This window comes from Phalangium opilio, unplaced genomic scaffold, assembly GCF_054372755.1.
Source record: "Phalangium opilio isolate 3A_F unplaced genomic scaffold, DU_Popi_V2 ptg000329l_1, whole genome shotgun sequence".
Lineage (NCBI taxonomy): Eukaryota > Metazoa > Arthropoda > Arachnida > Opiliones > Phalangiidae > Phalangium > Phalangium opilio.
Genome location: NW_028324226.1, coordinates 4,593,977 through 4,619,809, shown reverse-complemented (window position 1 = coordinate 4,619,809; position 25,833 = coordinate 4,593,977). Strand labels below are relative to the sequence as shown.

Sequence of the window (25,833 nt, the reverse complement as noted above, 5' to 3'; positions counted from 1 at the left end):
ATAGTCAATTCTCGCTTGTCGTTCTCGAACTAGCTCGAGCTGTAAGTCTGTAGCATTACGAAGAATAGGTGGTGTCATACTTAAGGAACATATCTTATAAACTTATGGTATACTTAAAAGTGTTTTTACTGAAGGGTTTTCTTCTAAAACATTAAGGTTAACTTTTAAGCACCTTTATTATAGACCGTTAAAATTTAAAACCTTGATATAGGTTAGCACTTTCATTTTTCAAAGTAGTGCACAAACTTTTAATAGTCTGCCTCTAAATTGAGTCGTTAAACGAAAAGGGATATACAGGGTGTTTTAGTTATTTGAGGATGCATTGACAGTAGCTTCTTGCTGCTAGGGTAGCCAAATAAAACTAGAAGTTTAGCTAAACCACTCGCTAATAAAGGGAGTCTAAACGCTCCTAAAAATAGTCTGTGTTTAATGAGGCAATTTGCTTCATGATCAAAATTTTGGTTCACCGCGTTTAATCCGTCCGAGTTGAACTAGTCTTTTAAGGGTTTAAATTTGCATATATGATCTGTGCAGAAAATTAAATGGTAAAGTGTTAAACATTAAAGAATGTTTAATTAAGAACGGGAATTTTTAATTGGAGCTTATCTCTTGTCTCCCTAAGAAATTCTACATAAAATTTAAATTATTCACTGCGAAACTTCAATAATAAAATAGTCGAAATTGTACCTCTAATTATCACCCTTGTTATTTACGTTATAAACAATGAACACCTTATTAATTAAATCGTGATATGCTCTAGACTGGTTTTAATATATCTGCAGTTGTTGAACTCTACTTTCAAAGCTTAATAACCTTTCTGTCTACAGTTTCGTTGTGCTTTGTTAAATTTGTTTAAAGCAAAGTTTCACGTATTTAATATCGTGATCATAAGATGCGCGACAGGTTAATCAGTAAATAATTAATAATAATATAGTCCCTGTAAGATGACCAGGTGAGGGGGCGGATGATTGAAGACAATAGCTTGACTTAAACGTACGTACGGCTATTGTTTTCGTTTTACGAGTGCAATGTCTGACCGAGTTTTTAGAAGCAATTTATAAAAGTTATTTTTTTGTTGTTGATGGTGTTGTTAAACTGAGCTAGTTCCGTTCCCTAGGTAGTGTCGTCGCGTTCCCCTTACAAGAAATATACACCTGAAATAGATTAACCTGAAGTTAAAAACTAAAAATTATAAAGAGCTATTCATTATCTCAACAATGCTGTTTTGCTAAATTGAATCTGTGGAATAGATAATAGATAATATGCAAATGGAATTTCGACTTCAAGAAATAGTGTTTAAAAGAAATATTGAATGGATGTATTTCGTGAAACGTTTTTAACGCAATGCAAGTGGACAATTGCAAGGACCAGTGTATTATTTTAGACACTAGGAGTCACTGGTCCTAAGGACTAGTCAAAAAATATTCTTATTCTTCAGACTGGTCTTGAGTATGCAGTCAGATCTTTTCAAGTAATAGACCTTTGGGGAGAGCAAAATTGTTGCTTGAAATATCTTTAAGCCGAAACATCCCCTATGGGAATCTAAGGAAGTTACCAGTCCGTATTGTTTGAAGTCATATATAGCGTCTTTGGATTCACACACCGGATGTCATTGGTCAACCACCATTCTCTCTTCTGCTTCGACTTCTGACAAAGTTATAGTGGGGGAAAAAGTTGGTTTCATTATAACTTCGGATTAAATTAATTTTGGGTCAATAAAATTGGTTCACGAGTTAAGCTCGTGTAGTTAAACGAGCAATATTGTTTTATATTCATCTCGTATGACGCGTATAACTCTTTCCAAAACAAATACCTTCGATGATATCGAAGCCGTATGCTGTACATAAAGGGTTTATATAAGTTAAGCTGAGTAAATTTAGAAGGCGCGGGAATTTTGGTCCCTAGACGTATATCGTTACTAGGTAATTCAACTTTATTCCCACTTCCTCAAATGGACCGTAACAAACACAAGCTCGCCTCAATCGCTTCTCGGAAACAAATTGTTTAAGCGGTAAATCTATTAAAATTGGTGGTTAGGTATTTCACTTTTAGTTTCGTGATTGTATATTTAACGGGGGTGTACTTTGGTTCTAAATTCTTGGGTTTATGCCAAAATAAAGAGGCAAGGGTAGTAAAAGTTACGGTTGATTGGTGTCAGTGTATTTTTCCATAGACAAGCCCCCTTCGAGCTAAGATCTTTTGCGTCATAGCAACGTAATAAATAGTTCGAACGATGTAGTTGTAGTTTAGACTTTTGATTCTAACGAATCTTCTCTAATTCTTCGCTTTCATTTTACTTGCAGGACGAAATAATATCGAAAAGCTCAAGAATGCGCTCCTCACGTGGTTCCTTGACGGACTGCGCGACGTCATCTTCATCGTCATCGTCGTCTACACCTTCGTCACCATCTTCCCCTTCGTCTTCGGTGGTCTCGTCGCGTTCGGCGTCGCCGGAACCTCGTGCTCGCACCGGGGCAGGTGCGGGAAAGATCGTTCCTCAGCTCAGGAACAACGCTCGCTCGCAAAAATCGCGCCATTATCCATCTAGTTCGACCGGAGTGGCCGGAGACAGCAGTCCAGAATGTTTCGAAGAGAGTTTAACGGCGCCAGAAAACTCACCAAACCGTTTCGCCCAATTGACTTACGAACAAGTCACGAAACTGGAAGCTGTTTTGGAGGAAGTCGTACCCGTTCATGGTCGCGGTAACTTCCCGACGTTGGAAGTCAAGCTCAAAGATTTGGTTCGCGTGGTTCGAACGAGGTTGGAAAATGACTCTATCCGCGTCCGCGACATTCGATTGAACGGAGGTGCCGCCAACAGCATTTTGTCGTCGGAGAGCACGCCTTACAACGACCTTGACGTTATCTTTTCGGTGGATTTATCGGGGCCTCGGGCCTTCGACAAGGTCAAGACGGCCGTCCTCGACTCGCTCTTGGACTTCATGCCGGAAGGCGTGTGCAAAAAGCGTATCGGTGGTGGCATCCTGAAAGAGGCGTACGTCCACAAGATGGTCAAGGTTCCTCCGCGCGACCCAGCCAAAGGGACGCCGTCTCTGCACCATCCCAACGGCGATCGTTGGTCCTTGATCTCGCTCAGCAACAACCACGGCCGCAACGTAGAACTCAAGTTTGTCGACACAATGCGAAGACAGTTTGAGTTCAGCGTCGATTCGTTCCAAATAATTTTGGACTCTCTGTTGACGTTTTACGGTTGCGCCGGGCAAGTGCCCGAACCGACGGAACACTTCTACCCGACGGTGGTTGGCGAAAGCGTGTACGGCGACTTCACCGAAGCCCTCTATCACTTGGAAGAAAAGCTGATCTCGACGCGCCGACCGGAAGAAATTCGCGGCGGTGGACTTCTCAAGTACTGCCATTTGCTCGTCAAAGGGTACCAGCCCGCTAAACCGGCCCAAATCAAACACTTAGAACGCTACATGTGTTCTCGTTTCTTCATCGATTTTGGCGACCCTCAGCAGCAAAAGCAGAAGCTCGAAGGATACCTGAAGAATCACTTCCAAGAGGACGCCGAGCTCGTCTGCGAGTACCTGGCCACTTTATACAACGTCGTTAACGAGTCCACCATCTGTCTGATGGGACACGAAAGAAGACAGACACTGCGACTAATACAAGACTACGCCTTCCACGTCTACTACAACGACCATCAACAGAGGCTGTTATCGGTCCGGCCCCAAGACCCTCCGAAACCTTTTAGTCCACAAGCCGCCGCTCTTCTCACCGGAACAGGAAGGTTCGTCCTGAACGGAGCCATCTTCTATACTCCTTATATGCCCACGACCACCGGGTATTGCGCCGCTACCAGTACAAACGTCGCCAACAAGTACGGCGGTTGCGCCTGTGGATGGCTCAACTGCAGGTAATACGAGATTACCCTCCCAGTCATCCTCCATACGACTATCCCTTTAAAATATCCCATTAACCCCTTAAAACGACTCGAAACGGAACACGTCGAACCGGAAGGAAATGATTAAGGGATTAACACGAAATAAAATATATATCTACATTACCCTAAGGGGAACTTGTACAAGTAAAATATAAAAACGATAATCCATCTCAGATTTTTAAAAGGATTTTTCGGTCATTAAATTAACTGGACTCCCCCCTTTCGTGTGTCATCCCTCCTTTAAAATTCCTTACACGAACGAACTATACACACTGACGAACAATAATACTATCGGACTTAAAACAAAAAATCTTCAATATTGAGAATTTATTAAAAAAATAAAAAGTCTGTATATTGTTGTAGCGAAAATTATGAGAAAAAAAGTTACAAATTTTCCATAACAACATAACACCAAAAAAAAAAGTAAATCATTACGGAAGTGTTTCGCCCCTCCCGTAGAATGCCGGTGAATTATTTTTGGGTCTTCATTTTTTAAAACAAAAAAAAAATTGCAACCAAAAATTATTTTTTTTCTTCGATTTCTTTTTTTAAAGTCCAATTAAAACTTAATTAAAAAAAAAAACAATCCCGGCGGCAAATTTTTAACAAGAGTAGTTAAAAATGGGTATATATATACCCCACAATTTCCCTGATCCAGAAATGTTTTTGGGTACTTTGTATATTATTATTATTTTGTGATGTTTTTTTGAGATTTAAAGAAAAAAAAAGATTAAAAGTATAAATTGATCCCATAAGAAAAAAAAAACCAAACCCTAACGGATATTTAAAATCAAATGAAATTACCCTGATATTAAATAATAGTTAATATTTAACTCTCCAAGAAGAATAAAAACGTATAATTAAAAACACGTTAAGCGACCGAAATAGTACTAAACAAAACAAATCGATAATTATTATCACAATAGACAATCTTTAGCTCCTTTTAAAGATAAATATATTTAAGTGGGAAGAAATCTTTCTTAAGATTAAAGAAAGAGTTAAGAGCGAAGAAGAGTTCAAGAGCAAAAGGATGTTGATAAATGTTGAAAGAAAATAAATGAATTACGAAAAGAAAAGAAAAATATATTTTTTGTTCAAAAAATTCGGTGAAAAAAACGGTTAAACTTAAAATGATCTGTAAATTTTTTCCTAGTGTAATTTTTAACTCTTATTTTTTTCCCCATAATTTCTGTTTTGCGTATTATGATATATATAAGACGTGTCACAAAATACCTATAATATCCTTTCCCCAGTTTTTAATCTAGTAATTAAACACTAATTATATATTAAAAATATTGCAAATTTAGCTTCTAGAAAATATAAGAATTTTTCCCTTAAAAGCGACAAAAAAACTTGAGAAAAACGTTTATCCGATCATTTTTTGAATTATTAAAAAAATGTTAATATTTGACCGTACGTTATGATAATAAAATCTTTAAACAAGATAACGCGTTTTCGTGAAGGGTTGCGTTGTTAAGTTTGCGTTTAAGGTGGTTGGAATGAATTAGGGCTTTAATACGAAATCAAGAATGGAAAAATCCTCTAAAAACTAAGAGAATTAGAAAATGAATTTTCAATTCAATATTTTTTCTATTAAAAATTTGAAATTGAAATACTTTAAAAAATTTATTTAAATTTTAAGGTAAAGGTACTTCACGGAAATTTTGTTTTTCATTCAATGATTTTATCTCATAGTATTAGTGGCATCTAACTTAAGCGTACTAGCTAGTCCAATTCATCACATGATCTTCGAAAAACCATATTTTCAATTAAAAATTAAAATATTTAAAATTTAATTAATAACATTTTTATTTATTGAGCGATTTTTTGTCATTCTCGATTTAATATTAAAGCTGCTTGGTTCACTTCCAATCATAAAGCGTAACTAACTTAAATCCTTAATGAACTTGTAATTAAAAAACTATATATATTTAAAAATGTATTACGAGAATTAACTAGTGTCAAAGATATATCAAAAAAATTTCCTCCATTTAAAAAAAAATTAAAAACAATTAAAAAAAAAAATAAAACAATTTTCGCGCAGAGAGAAAATTATTGTGATCACTAATTACATTATCAAAGGGGTTAAAATTTATATTTTTTTTCTTCTCAACAATATAATGCATATTGTATAAAAAAAGTCCAATTTTCATTAAGGGACCTGTATAAAAAAAAATATGTTCTGGGTCTTTTTTTCAGTGTATATTATTTAGTTATAAAAAACAATATATCGGGTGTTCGGCGCATTGAATTGTTAACATTCCTATGCAAAACTATGGAAAAAAAAGTCCGGCGAAATATGTGAGTTTATTTAAGAAAAAAAAACATAAAAAGTTGGGAAAAAAAGATATCTAAAATGTCAATTGTATTTTGAATTAATTAAAAAATGACGACAAAAACAAACAAAACAAAACCAAAACTAAAAGAAAAACTTTAAATCGACGTTTTATTTCTTATTTATCATTTTATTTTATTTTTTGCCCCCCCCCCTCTCCCAAAAAATACAACGATAATTTTTAATTAAAATTGTTTATGTCGTCGGTTCTAAAAAAAATGTTTTTTGTTTTTGTGGTGAGCTTTTACGTTATGTTTTTTCGAGTCCTTCCCACACCCTCCCGCGTATTTTTGGTAACAGGGTAAATATGAAAAAAGTATGTGTTTAAAGAAAATGTGATTTAAAAAAAAAAAAAAACAATTTTTGTTATAAAAAATATTGAAAAAACAAAACAAAAAAAATGACATTTGCCTGATACCATACCCATTATATTCTTAAGCAAATTATGGGCAATAAAAAATAGTGAAGCTTTTTTTAGTCCTAAATTCTCGTATCTTTTTTAACTACTTTTTATTTTCTATGAATTTTTAGACCTACTATATAGGCTTATAACGTGGTAGGTTTTAAATATCAAAGTTTCTTATTTTTAATTTTAGGTGTTTTAATAGTTTTTCTGACCCCCTGTGACCCCAAGGTCAAACATCTACGATTTTAAAATCAAAAGTTCTCTTATTACTTCCATATCTAGAAATATAAATTTCATAACAAACAGTGGAATATTTTTAGATTTATTAGTAGTTTAATAGTTTTGATGACCCCTGTGACCCCTAAGGTAAGTCGCATAAACTCAAGAAGAATAATATATTCATAATTTTCCAGGTAGGTAAAGATGATAGACGAAGCTTGGATTGCGTGTAATCATTTTAGTACTTTCAACAATAGAGTGCTAATCACTTAATGCTGATTTAGAAATAATCCTCAAAACTAATATCTTACGCATTTTGATTTTTAACTATCATAACATTTCCCGGTTTTCACAAAGAGTTTGTTGTCGTTTTTTTATTTAATCCTGAAATTCAAAATTGAAATTTGGAAATAACAAGTAGTTTTATTTCAATAAATCCGAGTAATCTGTGCTTCAATTGAAAAATTAAAATATGTGAACTAAAAACGACACACTCTAAAACGACCCCACCTAAGAACTGCTCCGATTAACATAGCAGAAACTAATCTTGTAATCTTGTTTACTATATAGTTTATAAAATAAATTCAAAGCGTTTATGTCAGTTAAGTATGGAAGCCTTTTAAAATCAACACAAAACGACTAAACTTCAGAACGTGTGTCTAATAACCACGTGCGTGTTTTTCGTAACTGTTTTCCATACACTGAATTTCATTACCTCTCAGTCTCTTTATACTCAAGGTCGAAACGTATGGTTTTTAAATCATTTTAAAAGGTTTTCCATGCAATATAAATAACCAAGAATACACACAGCTACTTGGAATCATTGCGTCCCCATATATACATATATATATATATATATATCATGTTAATTTCTACGCGGGTTTTGTGGGCTGGGGTTGAGAACTTACTATCCGTGACGTCTCATAATTCTGACGTCTTTCTAACTGGGTGATTTCATTGGCTGGTAGCAACGTGATGTCAGGTACAAGTGGGCAGCGAGATAAATTATACGTCATACATAATAATTAGTATAGCTAACTCTTCCAACAAAATCCGCCTGTATATGTTGAGAAAATAGCTATACACAATTATTCCAATTAACTGTATGTATTCCTGAAATTAAAAATTAAATATTTACAATAAAAAGGTGATCTATATGACTACGGTCAAAATCGTTAACGCGACACTATAGCGTCACCATTATCCACTTTCTCTCATTATTATTTTAAACTGTTCATTACTAAACAATGCGATTTAAATATGAATGGGAGAGTAAAGACACGCAACTAGACTTGATACCCTTAATTTTGACACCATTCTCTTAATAGATGTTGGGAGGAAGTGGGGCTGGTTCCGTTTTAAAAGCATTAAGTAAGATGTCAGCAGACGATTTTTCGATTTGCTTTATGGTTTCATTAAGAAAGTAAGACAGTCTTTTAATTTTAATTATGTTTTTGACAAAAGTATTATTAACGGGCAGTTCTCATTATACAGGGTGCTCTTAAAAGGGTGGTAGTAACGAAGTACAGTGGGATATATGGATATTTTGAGTCAAAAATGTTCAATGACATTTTGCCCAAAGAGCCAATGTTTATGATCGGAGTGTTTCACGGATGATCCCTTAGATTTCACTAAAAAACCGAAAGTCAATGCTAATTTAATTAAGGGAAGAAGGGGTCATCCATAAAACACTCTTATCATAACTTGTAAACGGTATCTCTGTAGTTCAGTCCTATCACCGTTTTTGAAACACCCTATATAAAAACACGCATCTACGTCCCAATGCCTTTGTGTCAGTAACAACTAAGAACTTTATCGACCAATTGAAATGAAACTTTGAACATCATTACTCCAGTTAACAGCTGCGGTTTACGAATTTCTGAAGATACACCTAGATTATTTATATTAATGCTTTGTGTATCGTTTTCCGTATATCAAATGGCTGGTGCATGGGTGGTTTGTCCGTTTTGTCTGGACTCAGGATACAAGCATCATCACTTCCTAGAAATGTACGGAACTTTCTGGTCGATATTTAAAAATGCATACTATCAGAAGGGGATAATAGAAGAAGGATGACACTCTGTATCCTCTCAATACTTTAGTTATATAACATGATTCTTCCCAGGCTTTTGCCCCTTTTTGTTTGCTCTCCCGCTCATCAAACTAAGTTCAGATGGGTGAATTCCATAACTATTTGGTACTAAATCCTCAGCAATCAACCCACAAACCTTGATTGTCTTGACGTGGGACAAAAACGCACAAGCGCATGCGCCTTGGCAAATAGTTAATGTCTAATAGAGCAATGATGAGAGAAGTATTTATCGCGTATGTGATTCGGTTTAGTAACCTTGTGCACTCCAAATGTAAAATGATTTTGGGAAGAATCGTGTTACAATTACCCTCCGGCTTTGTGGATGGTACACTTCTCTCAAAGAGAAGTATTATATACTTCTGATACGATACATCGCCTGCTTTCAACTTTCACTCTAAATTTTAATTTTTTTGTAATATTTTTATATTCATTTAAAGGTATATTAAGAATTTTATATAAAAACAACCCAAATACCCAAATAATAAGTTGCTTCTGTTACAATTGATGATGTAATAAATTCCTTTGGAAAATGATTGATTGCCATTATCCCAAATAAATCCAATTCGTACGCGGTAAAATTAATTAAGATTATTCGGTTATTTGATATAATCATTAAAATTAACCTAATTAAACGCTAGTGAAGGATCAATTAATTATTGAGGTAGTTTAATTCCTAATAATTCGATATTTATAGAGGTGAGGGACATCTGACCTTCCAATCCATTGACGTCAATATTTGAGCTTATCACACGCCCATATCTATAACTAAATGTAAATCAACATCCGGATTTGAATGGAAATTGACTTTCTAATCTAGAAAAGTGTCTTTCACTTCCTCTTTATTCGTCAAAGATAGGTTATACAGGGTGTTTCTGAAAGCCTGCCATAAATTAAGGGGGGTGCTCTTTGGGAAATCAATTTTGAGTCGGAAATGTAACTTCTATTCTATCTCCATTTTTATTGCCACAAGGGATAGTCACTGTTTTCGAGTTATGATTGTATGGAGTGTTTTATGGATGACCCCTTAAATTTAATTGAGAAACTGATTTAAACAATTTAATTTTAATTTAATTAAGGGGTCATCCCTAAAACACTCAAATCATAACTCGAAAACGGTGTCCCTTGGGACAAACCAAATGTCATAGATAGAAGCAGAAGTGAGATGAGACCAGAAGTACTGAGCTAACCAAATTCTTCACTCGGCGAAAGTGAATATTCTTGATAACACAAGAACGGTTGGCCCTCTAGTAGCGGTTTCTGAATTTTCCCTCCAAAACGTGAGACGCTCGCGGTGGTATGGTCGAACTAGATTCCTCGTCTTTAGGTTGAGGGGAAGGGGGTAGGAAATGTTTTTGGAACTCGAGCAATTTTTTTCTCAGTAGTGTAGGCGCGTGGGAAGCGGCATAAAATCCTCAAATTGGTTCACTAGTGCCAGGATCTACTACTAATGCTAGAGCCCTTCACTTCTAGTCTCATCTCACTTCTGGTAGAAGCTACATTTTCGACTCGAAAATTGATTTCCCAAAGAAGTTAAAAAACATCTCCCTTAATTTATGCCAGGCTTATCAGAAACACCCTGTACGGACATAAAGAGTGAGTTCGAGATGAGACCACCGTCCTGTATAATAAAAGGGACTGGTTTTATTATGGGACATGGCAAATTCATCTCTAGACGAACGGAACAGCGGTAGTAGACGCGACTTTCAAAAGTACTTTCTGCCTGCCGCAATCTCCTTCATACATACATTTCGTTGGGAAATGAAAACTTTTCTTAACTTTGCAAAAACCGGGTTGACCGAGCTGGCTTGCTATACTCGATTTTACTGAAAAACGATTACGTAAAATTTTGGTATTTCTTTTTTTCTGTTATTTTTTAAAAGCGACGAAGGAAGAGAGAGTAAGAGAGAGAGAGAGAGAGAGAAAAAGAGAAGAAAACCCAGTTTTGGCTCATCCGATTCGCTTTTCATATTTACGATAGCGGCGACACAGATCGTGCTTCGCGCTACCCCTTTCAATTTTTAACAAACCCCCGTAGTCGTTTCCTCGCTGACTTCCTTTCACGATTTTAAAGGGAGTATCAAACATATCGACAACAAACAATAACTTTTAGATTACTATTACTGTTCAAGCTTTTTCCACAGTTTGGAAATTAAGAAAACTAACCACCAATTTTAACTGTGTATTATACAGGTTGTTTCTGATAAGTATGTCATAAATTAAGGGGGACGTTCTTTGGGCAATTTTGAGTCAAAAATGTTCCACGACATTAATTCAACATGTCCATTTTTCAAAATTCCCTCAAAAATACGTAACTCTTCCTCGACTTTACAATAGTATTTCCCAAATCCCCCCTCTTACTAACATTTATTGCCCAATTTTTCTAGAGTTTTTAAACCCGTTTTGAACCTTCCGAACCGGTTTTTAAATTTCCTGGCATTTACGAACCAGTTCTTAATGAACTCCCTGAAAATTCCCTAGCATTTATGAACCCGTTTTTGAATTCCCTGAAAATTTCCTAGCATTTATGAACCGGTTTCTGAATTCCCTGAAAATATCCAAGCATTTATGAACCGGTTTTTGAATTCCCTGAAAATTTCGCAGCATTTATGAACTGGTTTTTGTATTCCCTGAAAATATCCAAGCATTTATGAACCGGTTTTTGAATTCCCTGAAAATATCCTAGCATTTACGAACCGGTTTTTGATTTCCCTGAAAATTTCTAGCTATTAAGAACCAGTTTCTGAGTTTGATGCATTTCTCCTTTCAGTTTTTCAACCAATTTTTGAAAGGGGTAGACAATCCTCGTAGATACAAGGGGGTGCACAATTAGCCGTCTCTGCGCACTCTCTGACATAAAAGCTCCTAGAGCGCAGGCGCTGAAAAGCGAGATGGAAAGCAATGCTTTACCCCCCATTAGGAAACTTGGTATTCACGAAGACGAAGTTCAATCAACGTCAAGCAAATTCTGTATTTGCTTTACACTCCCTTTAAAAAAACCATTACTTTTATGTTCGTAAATGATTATAGTTTAAAATCGAGATTGGAATTTCTAAATTCTGCGCTTTAAATGTTTTATATGATTATTCACGATTTTTCGTTTACTAGCTCGTATTGTCTGCTTAGAAAAAATCAAAGACATTTTTTTAATCACTTGTCTGTGAGGTTTTATCTTGGACGATGATCCATCATAAATTATATATACTTTCATTGAATCTCTCAATATTTGATTGGAACATTGGAATTAAAAGAATTAAGGTATCTCAATCCTGTTTTGATACAAAATTGTTTCAGTTTAATTGCGCTAGAATCTTCTTTATTGGTCAAGGACAAATTTAATTCCCCGCCACGAAGAAAAAAAAAATAATCACGTTTTTCAAGATAATGGTAAAGTTCAAATGTGATGGAATTTCATGTATTTAATCAAAGGAACACATTTAAGCATATTTTGAAATTTTTTAAAACTTATTCTAAATAGTATGTGAATATTTTGGTACTTTCAATTGTAACTTTTTCAACGAAGAACCACCCAAGAATTTGAAAATTACAACATAATGAATGCTATGGGTTATTATTATGAAATGGTAAAATTCACATATTTCTAATTTAATTGTTGCAAAAACCAATACAGGGTGTTTCTGATATGTGTGCCATAAATTAAAGGGTGTGTTCATGTGGCCTAAGTGATTGGGAAGTGTCAAAGAACATGGGGTCTACAACAGTTATGGAGATAATATGGGTTCCCAAACATTGATTTACCCCTACAACATGGAAATAGTCACAAATTTTGAGTATAATTAGCTTTACTTTACCTGCTTACGCATACTTTTAACCATTTAATAGCACACTTCTGCTACAGATAAAGGTTCAATAACTTTCTTAGATCGAAGACTATTGAAGGCTGATATGTCTTAATCCATAATGTGTAACTATTTCCTTCTTTTAGCTGCCAATCGATGTTTGGAAGCCCATATCTATACGTAACTATAAATATTGTAGACGCCCATGTTCTTTTACATTTTCCATTCAGTTTGACCCCAACAAACCCTTCACAGCAGACCTATCAGAAATGTAACTGGTATATTTTACCTAAAACTGGGAGTTTTGCTTTACTAGCAAGGGAGATCTAAATTCACCTTTTGTGTAATCAGGGATAGATGTAATTTAAGAAGCAGGAATGGGGAACGGTTAATTAGTATTTACTTCATTCCGACTCATAGCCCAGTATAGAGCCCCTCCCTCCAACACGTAACGAAAAGTTTAAATTATCTTATTGGCTCACTTCAACTACGTTTTGATGACGTTGCTGACGGGAACGGCGAAAAATGCGTAATTCCTTTTTACCTCTGCCGCTATGACCCGCCTCTTCTTTTACACCCCCCCCCCGGTCCCGGGGAAGGGGGTCCGGGGCTTTGGCGCGCGCCCACATTACTCCATTCCTACTTCTAAAATTACATCTATCCCTGCATGTGTAATATAGAACAAAAGCAATCTTTGCTAAAGCGTTTAAAGTTCTCGATATCTCCTTGAAGAAAAGGATTCTGATTGAGAGGGTAATCTTCCCTTTAAAAAGAGACCTATTGGACAATACCCAATCAGAACGACCATAAAAAGAACGCAATGCGGCTAACTACAAGGGGTAATCCACTTCCGTAACGTCGACAACGGCACAATGCGTATGAAGTTTAAGTTTTATAAGAATGAGACAATTTCCATATAATTTGTGTTCACCGAAAAAAGTTGGATTTATTTTCAAATTAAGTAGATTTACCTTTGAATTATGCTCCTCTGTTTTATATTCCAATATTAAATCAGTTGACTTCGTGGTAATGAAACCCGATTCTTCGTTAAAAGGACAAGAAACTGTAATTCAAATGTGACAAAAAAATAATAATAATTCAAGCTTTATGTTTGATTTTATATTGAAGATGGTTTCGAGGGGAGTAAATATTAAGAAAACGCAGGTGAATTCACAGTAATCTGTCCACTTAATGGTATTCGCGAGATTTTTCACTAATGTTCTTAAGTTATACCAAGAAGCAATATCTAGTTTACAAGGGAGAAGGTATAAATTCGCCACATTCGCTAGCTTTATCTCAAGTCCAAACGAAGGTCCGAAGTTAATCCCCACCTATAAATTACAACCAGCATCTCATTGGTTCTTGAAACATCACGTCAGCCTAACGCGAATGACGAAAATTACGTATTTTCTGACTGAGTAGAGGCGAAATAACCTGGCCTCCTTTTGCGTCCCCCCTTGTATTTTGAAAGGGGGACTGGGACTATGGCGCCCGAATACTTGGGCATCTTATATCTTCTCCCTAGTAAACTAGATATCGCTTCTTGGTTATACTGAGCAAACACAGTAACACATACACGACACTCATCGTTAAATATTTCTGATATAACATAATTCATGAGTGAATTCCCCCTTGATATAAAACTGACCTAAAACCGAAACACAGAAGTATCTTCTAAGCATTTGGGAACAATGCCCTTCTTCGTTTAAATTACTTAGGCCATTAGAGAAAGCTTTCTATACTTTTCAATTCTCAAAATAGACCTTTTATCATTAGAGAAGAAAATTAGAGAATGACTCCAAAAATATAAAATTGATCCGATTGTGAAATTGTTTTTTCCTGTTTTATTAGACCCAAATATTTGGTTCGAGTATTTAAATAAATGGATTAAAATATATTTGTGTTTGTCTGCACGCGATTACGATCAAAATATAAGCGCGAAAAACATCCGGGATGGGTTCGTATAACATACAATTATGACATTGTGAGAAAATTTGCGCAACGTTCACCTGATATTTTTAATGCATATATATTTCGTATTAGTCTCGTCTTTATCTCCAGCGACTATTTTAAACTCGGGTTCAAGTGATATTACAAAAAAAAAATAGTTGACACTAGCTAGATACACGGTGTTTTTCGTGAGTCAGCTATAAATTAAATGGTGTGTTTTATTTGGGTTAAACTGAGTGGAAACTGTCAAAGAACATGGATGGGGTCTAAAACATTTAGTTATACCAGAAGGCGATAATAGAAGAAGGATGACACTCTGTATCCTCTTAATACTTTAGTTATGTAACGTCATTCTTCCCAGGCTCACCCTTTTTGTTTGCTTTCCCGCTCATCAAACTACAGATGGGCATCGCACCGTAAGGTGAATTTTATAATTGTTTGGCACTAAATCCCCAGCAATCAACCCACAAACCTCGTCTTGGGGTAGGTCAAAAATCCACAAACGCGTTTTGCCAAATAGTTAAGCGCTAATAGAGAAATGATGAGGGAACTATTTTCGCGTATGTGATTCGGTTTAGTAACCTTGCTCCAAATCTTCCGATGTTGGGAAGAATGACGTTACACTTACACCGCTTTGTGGTACACTTCTCTCGAAGAGAAGTATTATATACTTCTGGTTATACTGAGATATGGGTTTCCAAACATTGATTGTCCCCTAAAACAATTAAGGAAATAGTAATAACACATGTGTGGAGTAATTACCTTTACTTAACCAGCGTACGCTGCACATTTAATAGCACATTTCTGCTTGATAAAGGTTCAATAACACTCTTAGATTGCAGACTATTGAAATATGATATGTCTTACTCCCCATGTGTGACTATTTCCTTGTTTTTAGGGCCCAATTAATGTTTGGAAACCCATATCTCTGTAAATAAATGTTATAGACCCCAATATGTTCTTTGACACATGTACCCATTTAATAGCACACTTCTATCGACGTTTACAGTCACGTGACATTGCCCAGTCACTAGTCCAGGAAATAAATAGCAACGCTACTATACTTCAAAATATAGTTCTTGATACTACATAACGGATTGTACATCCCTTTAAAGAAGATATAAAACATGTATAGCGATAGCGGGAGATAAGGAGTCTAGTAGTATATCAAGGTCACTTGTGATTTCAAAGAACTAATTAAAGCTAGGTGCAACGGAGGAGGATGTAAATTAGATATTGTAATGGTCACCGAATATGACACGCCAAAACAGTGAAAGAAAGAACCATTTAAAGATAGGGGCGAAGTAAATGACATGTATTCCCTTGTAAACTAGTTGATCTTGGTTTAATACGTCTTTACAGTTCCTATTTAGAATTAAATGATTACAAACAGACGGTCTAGAGCCTTTGAAACCAACAATGACTATCTGAACTTCTGAAGTCTATACAATAAATTTGTTTTTTATTATTGGAATTTGAGAGATAAGCTTCGCAATTCGTGCTAGACAACAATCGTTTCTTCCCTTATCAAAAGAACGACCCGCTGAGTAAATGCACCTAATCAACCGAAGAAATTCTAGGGAATTAAAATTAAACCGCTACAACTGTAATCAGATATCGGTAACACACTCCCAATAAAGTTTTCCACCACACAGGACCTTGTTTCAAAATGACCGTAAAACTGGACATTGAGCGATTATCTATACTTATACAAGTAAAAGGCAGACATTTCTTAGGCACTCGCCAATTAAGATTTTTCCAAACCGGGCCGCCATCTTGTAAAATGGCAACCAAAAATGTGAAAACCTTCCTTGCTTCTGTACGTTTCAACCGATTTCAATAACATTTATTACAACTGTTCATTATAACCAATAGATGGGCTTTATTGAATTCGTGTTTGAATATGACGCCATCTTTTAAAATGGCCTCCAAAACTGTAAAAACCTTCCTCACGTCCGTACGTTTCAACCTATTTCAATAAAATTTGGTACAAGGGTTCATTATAACCAATAGACGGGCTTTATGGTTATTGGGTTTGAATTTGACGCCATATTTCAAAATGGCGTCCAGAAATGTAACCAACATATTCTGCCAAGCAAATTTGATGCAAGTATTACATATATTAATTTAATTTTTTTCCGAGAATGATAAGGGGGAAATGTTTTTATAATACAGGTTGATCGAAACGTCCTTGAAATTGTGAAATATTTATAAACAGCTACCTCAAATCGTCTGCCACTCATCTAAACTCCCACCACGCGTAGAAGAGTCAACACAAAATAAAGCTTTCCTTAAATAAAATTAAAATATTTAACTTTTTTTTTCTATCTTAAAAGTTTCAAATACGTGGAATCCTGTGATCATTATTAACAGGAAAATGTTCGGTTGAACTGAAAGAGTTGCGTCATTTTAACCAATCTAATGTTAATTTGAATGTTTAATTTAAGAGTTTTTCAAAAAACAATTATCTTAACGATAAATTTTATCCTTAACAATATTTTTGACATGACATTCTAAATTATTGTAATTTAAAATAAAGTCTCATTCCAGTATTATATTATTTGAGGTGTAAATTCCTACATGTCTTAAAAGTGGGTATGTCAAATACCATTGTCTTTGATTATTAAATTTTCATAGCCTTTGATTTCTCCACTGCACCTTTAAATTCGCATCAGTTTCCCTTTAAAATTCATATTTTCGTTACAAAACTGTTGTTGCTATTTACACCATTCAAACTACACCAAGAAAGGCACCGATGACACCAAAATCTAACCATTTCACGTGCACATTGCCCTCTATGACCCTTTAGGCTCATTTTGAAATTCGCTGATTTTTCTCTGAATTTTAGGCTCATTTTGAAATTCCCCGACTTTTCTCTGAATTTTTAGGACCATTTTGAAATGCCCTGACATTTCCCTAAATCTTTTAGGCCTACTTTGAAATTCCATGACTTTTCTCTGAATTTTTAGGCTCATTTTGAAATTCCCTGACTTTTCTCTGAATTTTTAGGCTCATTTTGAAATTCCCTGACTTTTCTCTGAATTTTTAGGCTCATTTTGAAATTCCCTGACTTTTCTCTGAATTTTTAGGCTCATTTTGAAATTCCCTGACTTTTCTCTGAATTTTTAGGACCATTTTGAAATGCCCTGACATTTCCCTAAATCTTTTAGGCCTACTTTGAAATTCCATGACTTTTCTCTGAATTTTTAGGCTCATTTTGAAATTCCCTGACTTTTCTCTGAATTTTTAGGCTCATTTTGAAATTCCCTGACTTTTCTCTGAATTTTTAGGCTCATTTTGAAATTCCCTGACTTTTCTCTGAATTTTTAGGCTCATTTTGAAATTCCCTGACTTTTCTCTGAATTTTTAGGCTCATTTTGAAATTCCCTGACTTTTCTCTGAATTTTTAGGATCATTTTGAAATTCCCTGACTTTTCTCTGAATTTTTAGGATCATTTTGATATTCCCTGACTTTTCTCTGAATTTTTAGGCTCATTTTGAAATTCCCTGACTTTTCTCTGATATTTTAGGCCAATTTTGAAATTCCCTGACATTTTAGGCCAATTTTGAAATTCCCTGACATTTTAGGCTTATTTAGAAATTCCCTGACATTTTAGGCTTATTTAGAAATTCCCTGACATTTTAGGCTTATTTAGAAATTCCCTGACATTTTAGGCTTATTTAGAAATTCCCTGACATTTTAGGCTTATTTAGAAATTCCCTGACATTTTAGGCTTATTTAGAAATTCCCTGACTATTCCTTGACATTTCAAGCTCATTTCGAACTTCCCTGATATTTTGTTAGACATTCCGGGTTTTCCCTGGCAACCCTATAATAGTGCGGAAGCAAGTTTAGAGTAAATCAGTTTGGCGAGACACGTGCCATGTTAATCGTTTTTAATTTAATCTATTAATTATTATTAACTATTATATATAACTATTATTATTATGACATGCCTATTGTTAAATCCAGAGAAGCAGACAGATTAAGCTGGGGGTTTTATTTTATTAATAATATAAATAATCTAATTTGAGGTACTCATAATCTCGAGTTAAGTAAGTCGTCATTCCATTCGTCGAAACGTTTTTCTTCAAGAAAGTATTTATTTTTATTTTATCAACGTAATTTTAAAAAATTGCTTCCCCAAAAATTCCTTCGTGAAATTAATTTATTATTTCCTCAATCCTTCCTTAATCACAATAAAAACATTAGATTGCGAACGGTATTTTCCCGAAAATACCCTAGTAGCTGGCTACAAAGACGGGGATATCCTAAAGTTAATATCACCTTGAATTATCAGGATCTACTTTTTCTCTATACTGGTTTTCGTGTAAAATATCCATCCACCTTAGTTTCAAATCTATGGAAACTTCAAGGTGATACGAGTGAAAGTTACATAAAAAAAAAGAAAATGTAACGGTGCACCAAAATTGATCGGCTTAGTAAATTTAACCAAAAATCAATCCAATTTCTTTTTTGGAACATCCAGACGATAAGGTAAAAGATTCAGACGGAAAAAAAGACAGTCATAGATTAAGTTATTTTGCCTATAGCATAAGTTTATAAGTTATGTTCCCATCCATAAGTATGACACAACCTATACTTTGTAGTACTAGAGACTTACAGCTCGAGCAAGAAGCGATATCTAATTTACTAGGGAGAGGCTATAAGGTGCCTAAGTATTCGCCTCCATAGTCCCAGTCCCCCTTTCAAAATACCAAAGGGGGACGTAAAAGGAGGCCGGGCTATTTCGCCTCTCCTCAGTCGGAAAATACGAAATTTTCGTCATTAGCGTCGCGCTGACGTCAGTTTTCAAGAACCAATGAGATGCTGGTTGTAATTTAGAGGCGGGGATTAACTACGTCCGCACCTACGTCTGGACTGGAGATAAAGCTAGAAATGTGGTGAATTTAAATCTTCTCCCTAGTAAACTAAATATCGCTTCTTGGCTCGAGCTAGTTCGAGAATGACAAGCGAGAAATGACTACCTCGGTGGTTAATTTTGCAGTGCATCTAGTCCTATTTAGTCTGTACTAAGCCTTTGATATCGCCTCACCAGGCGTCGCTTTACCCAGAATCTATGACCTACGTCACTTCATGACAAGCTCCAGTTTGTAACCAGTGACACACTTATAGAACATTACTTATGAACTTATGCTACAGTTATTTTGCCTTTTTTAATCGCGCGTTGAACCGCAATTTCTATCCGTAAACAGATTATTTATAAAGATCGATAATTATTAGCGTAGAAACCGATCATAATCTTGAATTTTATTGAGTTAGACTAATTTGCATATTGATTGACAGATATCTTTTTTAAAAAAAGCTCAATAAATAAGTTAATAATGATTTTGAAATAATAAATTTCAAGTTTGGTAGCTAAGGGCCTTAAACAGGTGTTTTGACCTGTTAGAAAGAAGTTAAGTTACGCCTTTTTTTTAACATAAAAAAGCGTTGTTTACGGTTTTATAATTAAACTTCTTAACTTCTCTATTACAGGTATTCTGGACTTTTGGTGTTATTTTCACCCTACACCTCATCTTTTAACAACAAGCTCGTTTTTCAACTATCCGTCAAAATATCTTGAGATATCCTATTTGATTTGAAATATTTAAATGAAGCAAAACCACCCCAAATTCTCAAATAACCGGTAAATGATAAATGGAATGAAAATTAATTGAAAATTAGTATATTTTGACCCAAAAAACATTATTTAAATGAACTGCCTAAACTTGCTTCCAGCTATAAAGAAACATTTTTATTTTTTTACTTTTAATATTTAAATCACAAGTAAGTTAAGTTGGTTTGTCATATGATGCATCTTTTAGTTTTATCAAGAAGCGATATCTAGTTTATTAGGGAGAAGTCATAAGATGCCTTAGTATTCGCGCGCCATAGTCCCAGTCCCCCTTCTATAATACAAGGGGGGGACGTAAAAGGAGGCCGGGCTATTTCGCTACCCCTCTTCAGTCGGAAAATACAAGTAATTTTCGTCATTCGCGTCGCGCTGACGTGAGTTTTCAAGAACCAATGAGATGCTGGTTGTAATTTAGAGGCGGGGATTAACTCCGAACCTACGTTTGGACTGCTGGAGATAAAGCTAGAAATGTGGCGAATTTATAACTTCTCCCTAATAAATTAGATATCACATCTTGGTTTTATATTGGGTCATCCGTAAAACACTCCAATATCATAACTTGTAAACTCTGGCCCTTAGTAAGAATGTTCATAGAACATTTTCAACTCAAAATCGCTAGTATTTTGGTCTCACCACCCTCTTTTGTAACATCCTTTATATTATTAAAAACTTCTATTCTTCTAATTTGAAAATATATTTCTTAATTGAAGTGCCAATAACCCAAGATATAATATTTCAACTAGTTCCTTACTTCACACTCGTGATGGTAGAATTGTAGTATTGAAAAGCGTTCTTACTGATTTTCAAAATAAAACACCGTTGACGGCATCTTGAGATGCTTCGCAAGTACGAGTTTGAAGCACGTAAATAGTATCCTACGTGATGTTTAAATAACACAGACTCGAGCATTTTTAAATACTTATGCAAATGTAAAGCAAATAAATCCCAGGAACTTACGAAAAGTCCAAATAAAAACCAAGGGGAAAGACACTCACTACTTAGTCTGGGTATAAATAAGTATAATTTCGAAAAATATTAATTAGTAAGCTGCCATTCCCATGAAACCTGTTGAAATCTCGTGAAATTTAATGGATTTTCAGGAAAAAATGCTTGAAATCTCGTAAAGTTCAATGGATTTTCAAGAAAAAATATGTTTTAAATCTCGTGAAATTCAATGGATTTTCAGGAAAAAATGTTTGAAATCTAGTGAAATTCAATGGATTTTCAGGAAAAAATATGTTAGAAATCTCGTGAAATTCAATGGATTTTCAAGAAAAAATGCTTGAAATCTCGTAAAGTTCAATGGATTTTCAGGAAAAAATATGTTAGAAATCTCGTGAAATTCAATGGATTTTCAGAAAAAATATGTTTGAAATCTCGTGAAATTCAATGGATTTTCAGGAAAAAATGTTTGAAATCTAGTGAATTTCAATGGATTTGCAGGAAAAAGTAAGTTAGAAATCTCGTGAAATTCAACGGATTTTCAAGAAAAAATGCTTGAAATCTCGTAAAGTTCAATGGATTTTCAAGAAAAAATGCTTGAAATCTCGTAAAGTTCAATGGATTTTCAGGAAAAAATATGTTAGAAATCTCGTGAAATTCAATGGATTTTCAGAAAAAATATGTTTGAAATCTCGTGAAATTCAATGGATTTTCAGGAAAAAATGTTTGAAATCTAGTGAATTTCAATGGATTTGCAGGAAAAAGTAAGTTAGAAATCTCGTGAAATTCAATGGATTTTCAAGAAAAAATGCTTGAAATCTCGTAAAGTTCAATGGATTTTCAGGAAAAAATATGTTAGAAATCTCGTGAAATTCAATGGATTTTCAGGAAAAAGTATGTTAGAAATCTGGGGAAATTAGGGAAGATTCAATGGATTTTCAAGAAAAACTGTTTGAAATCTCGTGACATTTTGGGAAAATTCATTTTGAAATCTCATGAAATTTGTGAAAATTCAATGGATTTTCAGGAAACATTTTTTTACACCTCGTGAAATTTAGGAAAATTTGATGGATTTCCAGGAAAATCTGTTTGAATCTCGTCTAAAAAATTCGGAACCTATTTGCAGCTCACGAAGTCTATCGGGACTGAAAATTTATGAAAAAATATGTGAAATCTCGTGAAATACGGAATTGGAAAAATCGGTTTGCATCTCATCGACTCTAAATATTTGCTGGAATTTGTTATAGCGCCTCTGTTAGTAAAGAATTAATCACGAGACGAAATCTAGGCGTATTTATCAAATCTCGTGAAAATAGTTGAACAAGAGTTTCAAAAGCATTTAACCCCTCGAGAAAAAATATTTCTGTTATTAACTAACTCAGGCGGGTTGCAGTTATAAAACATCTTGTAATACGAGAAATAAATTTGGTTTAAAAACCCTTCAGTCTTATTTCATTTTAAACGTAATTTCGGTTAAACAATAGTTCTTATTCGTTCGTTTCTTCTTTCGGTAGAAGAAAAATCTATCCCCTTTCTCGGAACTAGCTGAAGAAGTTGAAATTTTTTATTTTTAAAAGAATAATATTATAAGTTGGGAAAGGGGAAAAACCCGCCACCACCACTACCACCGAGTTTCTGCTGCCGCTACCACGGAGTAAATGTCTAGGTCAGTGGGGCACGCGGCGTTGCCAGTCACTCAAAATGCCAGCCAGAACTACAAAACCGAAAGTGAAACTATCTACTTTGTCCAGGATCAACGTGAGGAAAGAGATACGAGGAGGTGTGTGTTTAGGGATTTGGCAGTACTACGTCATGCAACCTCACTCTAGCTAATAGAGATAGCAGGTAGGGCTGGAAGAGGGCTGAAATAGCTTCAGCAATGCAAAAAAGGACAACCAGAATGGCGACAGGGGGTGGAGCTACGCACGAGTTCAGCGGCACTTTTGCTCCCTTAGGATGACTAAAACAAGAAATAGATGCTCATAATTTGAAGTGAATATGTTACACTCTGTTATCTTGCTTTGAATTTTAAATTTGTATTTATTTTATAGTTAACCTAGAAGGGTCTACAGCCTAGAAGGCTAATGCTACAGCCTGAGCTGTTTGAATCGTTGCCTACGATATAACGTTAGCAACGTTTGGATGCATCCAAAATGTGTTAACAATTCGGCCGTTTTACCGTTATATGGGGTAAGCCATTATGGAATTGGTGGTCAACTTTTTCAATGCATATATTTTTTTTTGGTGAGTGGACGTGGGTTGACTCTACTAGCCGATAAAAAGTATACGGAGGTCTGTAGGTCAACTAGAAGTACGAGAGGTGTGGGTTGCGTCTTTTGAAAAATGTTCGAAGTTGAAATTGGAAGTCCCTAATCCCGTTTTTCTATTGGTATTTTCTATAAGTAATGTTCTTGGAGTGATAATGAAATTCCCTTTAAATATGCATTAAATGCATCAATGTTTAATTTCATATTGCTCTATGGTGGTCGATTGCTAGCAGCCAATGGAAAACAGAAACAGTATAAGTGTTGCGAGTAATTTTTCACCTCAATCCGAAGCAAAAATGAACTTTGGTAGTGATTGGGGCTGAACTCCACATGCCCCTATGCCTAATTTCATATTTCTCCATGGTGACAGATTGCTAGGAGTCAATGGAAAACAACTTAAGTTTTGCAAGTAATTTTTGAGCCCAATCCGAAGCAAAAATTAACTTTGGAAGTGATTGGGGCTGAACTCCACATGCACCTACCTATGTCTAATTTCATATTTCTCCATGGTGACAGATTGCTAGCAGTCAATGGAAAACGGCATTAAGTTTTGCAAGTAATTTTTGAGCCCAATCCGAAGCAAAAATTAACTTTGGAAGTGATTGGGGCTGAACTCCAATCAAAAACTGTTATGGCAACGCAACTCTGCAACGAGCAAGTTTAAGACACTAAACTATCTATATGATTTTGTATTCAAATTTTAAAGACATCTAAAAGGGGCAAACAATTACTAAAGCCTATTTGACCCTTGACATACAAGGAATACCCAGAAACAATTGCGCAAGGCAAGATTTCCTCAGCAAACATTTACATTAAGTTACGAACTTAACAATCTTGTAAAGTAAAAGTTAAAGTTAAAGTTACCGTAATATTTTTTCTCGAAGGAAAATATTTTAAAGGATATATATCTTTTCTCTTTCAATTCTCGGCATTTAAAGAAAAAAAAGAAAAGTAAAAAAAAAACATTTTCTTTTTTCTGTAATTCTCTCCTGACGAAGTGGTTTGGTTTTGTGCTCATTTTAGCGAAATGTTTGTTAACCAGTTCGACCAGTTTCGGGTGTCGGCCCACATTTTATCCGTATAAGACTGTATAACGAAAAATCCCGGCAAAGAGTTTCAGTTACAGTTTGCATAGTGTTAAGAAGGCGTATGGCGGGCGGAAAAGGCTTATAATAATGTATAATTAGATAAAGGGTTTAGTAGTTTATGTAGAATAGTACTTTCAATTTGGAATGAATGGTTGTACGCACCATCACGAAATCCTAATTTTAAATGTTAAAGAGAGCGAGAGAGGCATCAGAGACGCCATTTCTTATTCTTCTGTTTTCTTGTTTATGTTTGTTATTGTTATCTTTAGAAGTATTAAAGAAGAAGTTCACGTGTAACATAAAATTGCACCTTAAAAGAACGGACTTTTTCTAAATTAAAAGGAAAATTATTAAAAAAATTAAAATAAATGATCTCTTATTACAAAATAATTAGTTTGCATTTAATTAGTCTTAAAAATAATCAAGCACTACTGCGCTATCCGCCATTGGTTTAGTGACGTCTGCTAGCCCGAACCATGACCTTATCTTTACCTCTCTCAGCCTGTGAGAAATCAACCAATCCCGTAAGGGTAAAAGGTTCGGTTTAGCAGACGCCATTGGTTTAGTGGCGTCTGCTAAATCGAACCACTTACTCCCAAGGGATTGGTTGAATTCTCACAGGCTGAGAGAGGTAAGTTGTTCGATTTAGCAGACGCCACTAAACACATAGCGGATGGCGCAGTAGTCCTTGATTATTTTTAAGACTAATTAAATACCAATTATTTTGTAATAAGAGATCATTTATTTTATTTGATATTTTACCTTTTATATTTAGAAAAAGGCCGTTCTTTTAAGGTATAATGTTATGTTACCTAAACTTTTCCTTTAAGTTGTTATTTATTTTCGTTCCCGAATACCTTCCTTTTTCGTTGAGTTAAATTTCTTGAAGATTTTATGTTATGTTATTTTTATCGCCTCTGGCATTTTATCTAAAAGAATCAGACTATCTCTCTAATAATACCGCGTATTTAAGCTTACTAAATATGATAAATTATGGGCTTTGGTTAATTTTAAATATGTATTTATAAATTATTTTTAATCTTCCCATATAATATGGGACGCAGTTTTTCACTCTAAATATTGTCAGTTTAAAGAGGTGTATATAGGATGTTTCTGATAAGTCTGGTATTAATAAATTAAGGGGGATGTTCTTTGGTAAATCAATTATGAGTCGAAAATGTAATTTCTAGCTCC

General features: G+C 34.8%; 2 protein-coding genes across 11 annotated transcripts in view; one reads left to right on the top strand and one right to left on the bottom strand.

The window, feature by feature from the left end:
• LOC149610430 (terminal nucleotidyltransferase 5C) overlaps window positions 1-6,724 on the top strand; it is a 62,076-nt gene extending 55,352 nt beyond the window's left edge. For all 3 annotated transcript variants that reach the window (XM_089858784.1, XM_089858786.1, XM_089858785.1), the window contains exon 2: window positions 2,304-6,724. In XM_089858784.1, the coding sequence (XP_089714910.1) occupies window positions 2,304-3,881 (1,578 nt within the window). In that variant the 3' untranslated portion in view covers window positions 3,882-6,724. The remainder of the gene's footprint in view (window positions 1-2,303) is intronic.
• The window catches only part of LOC149610427 (uncharacterized), a 176,916-nt gene that overhangs the window by 93,226 nt on the left and 57,857 nt on the right, over window positions 1-25,833 (bottom strand). The window lies entirely within an intron of this gene.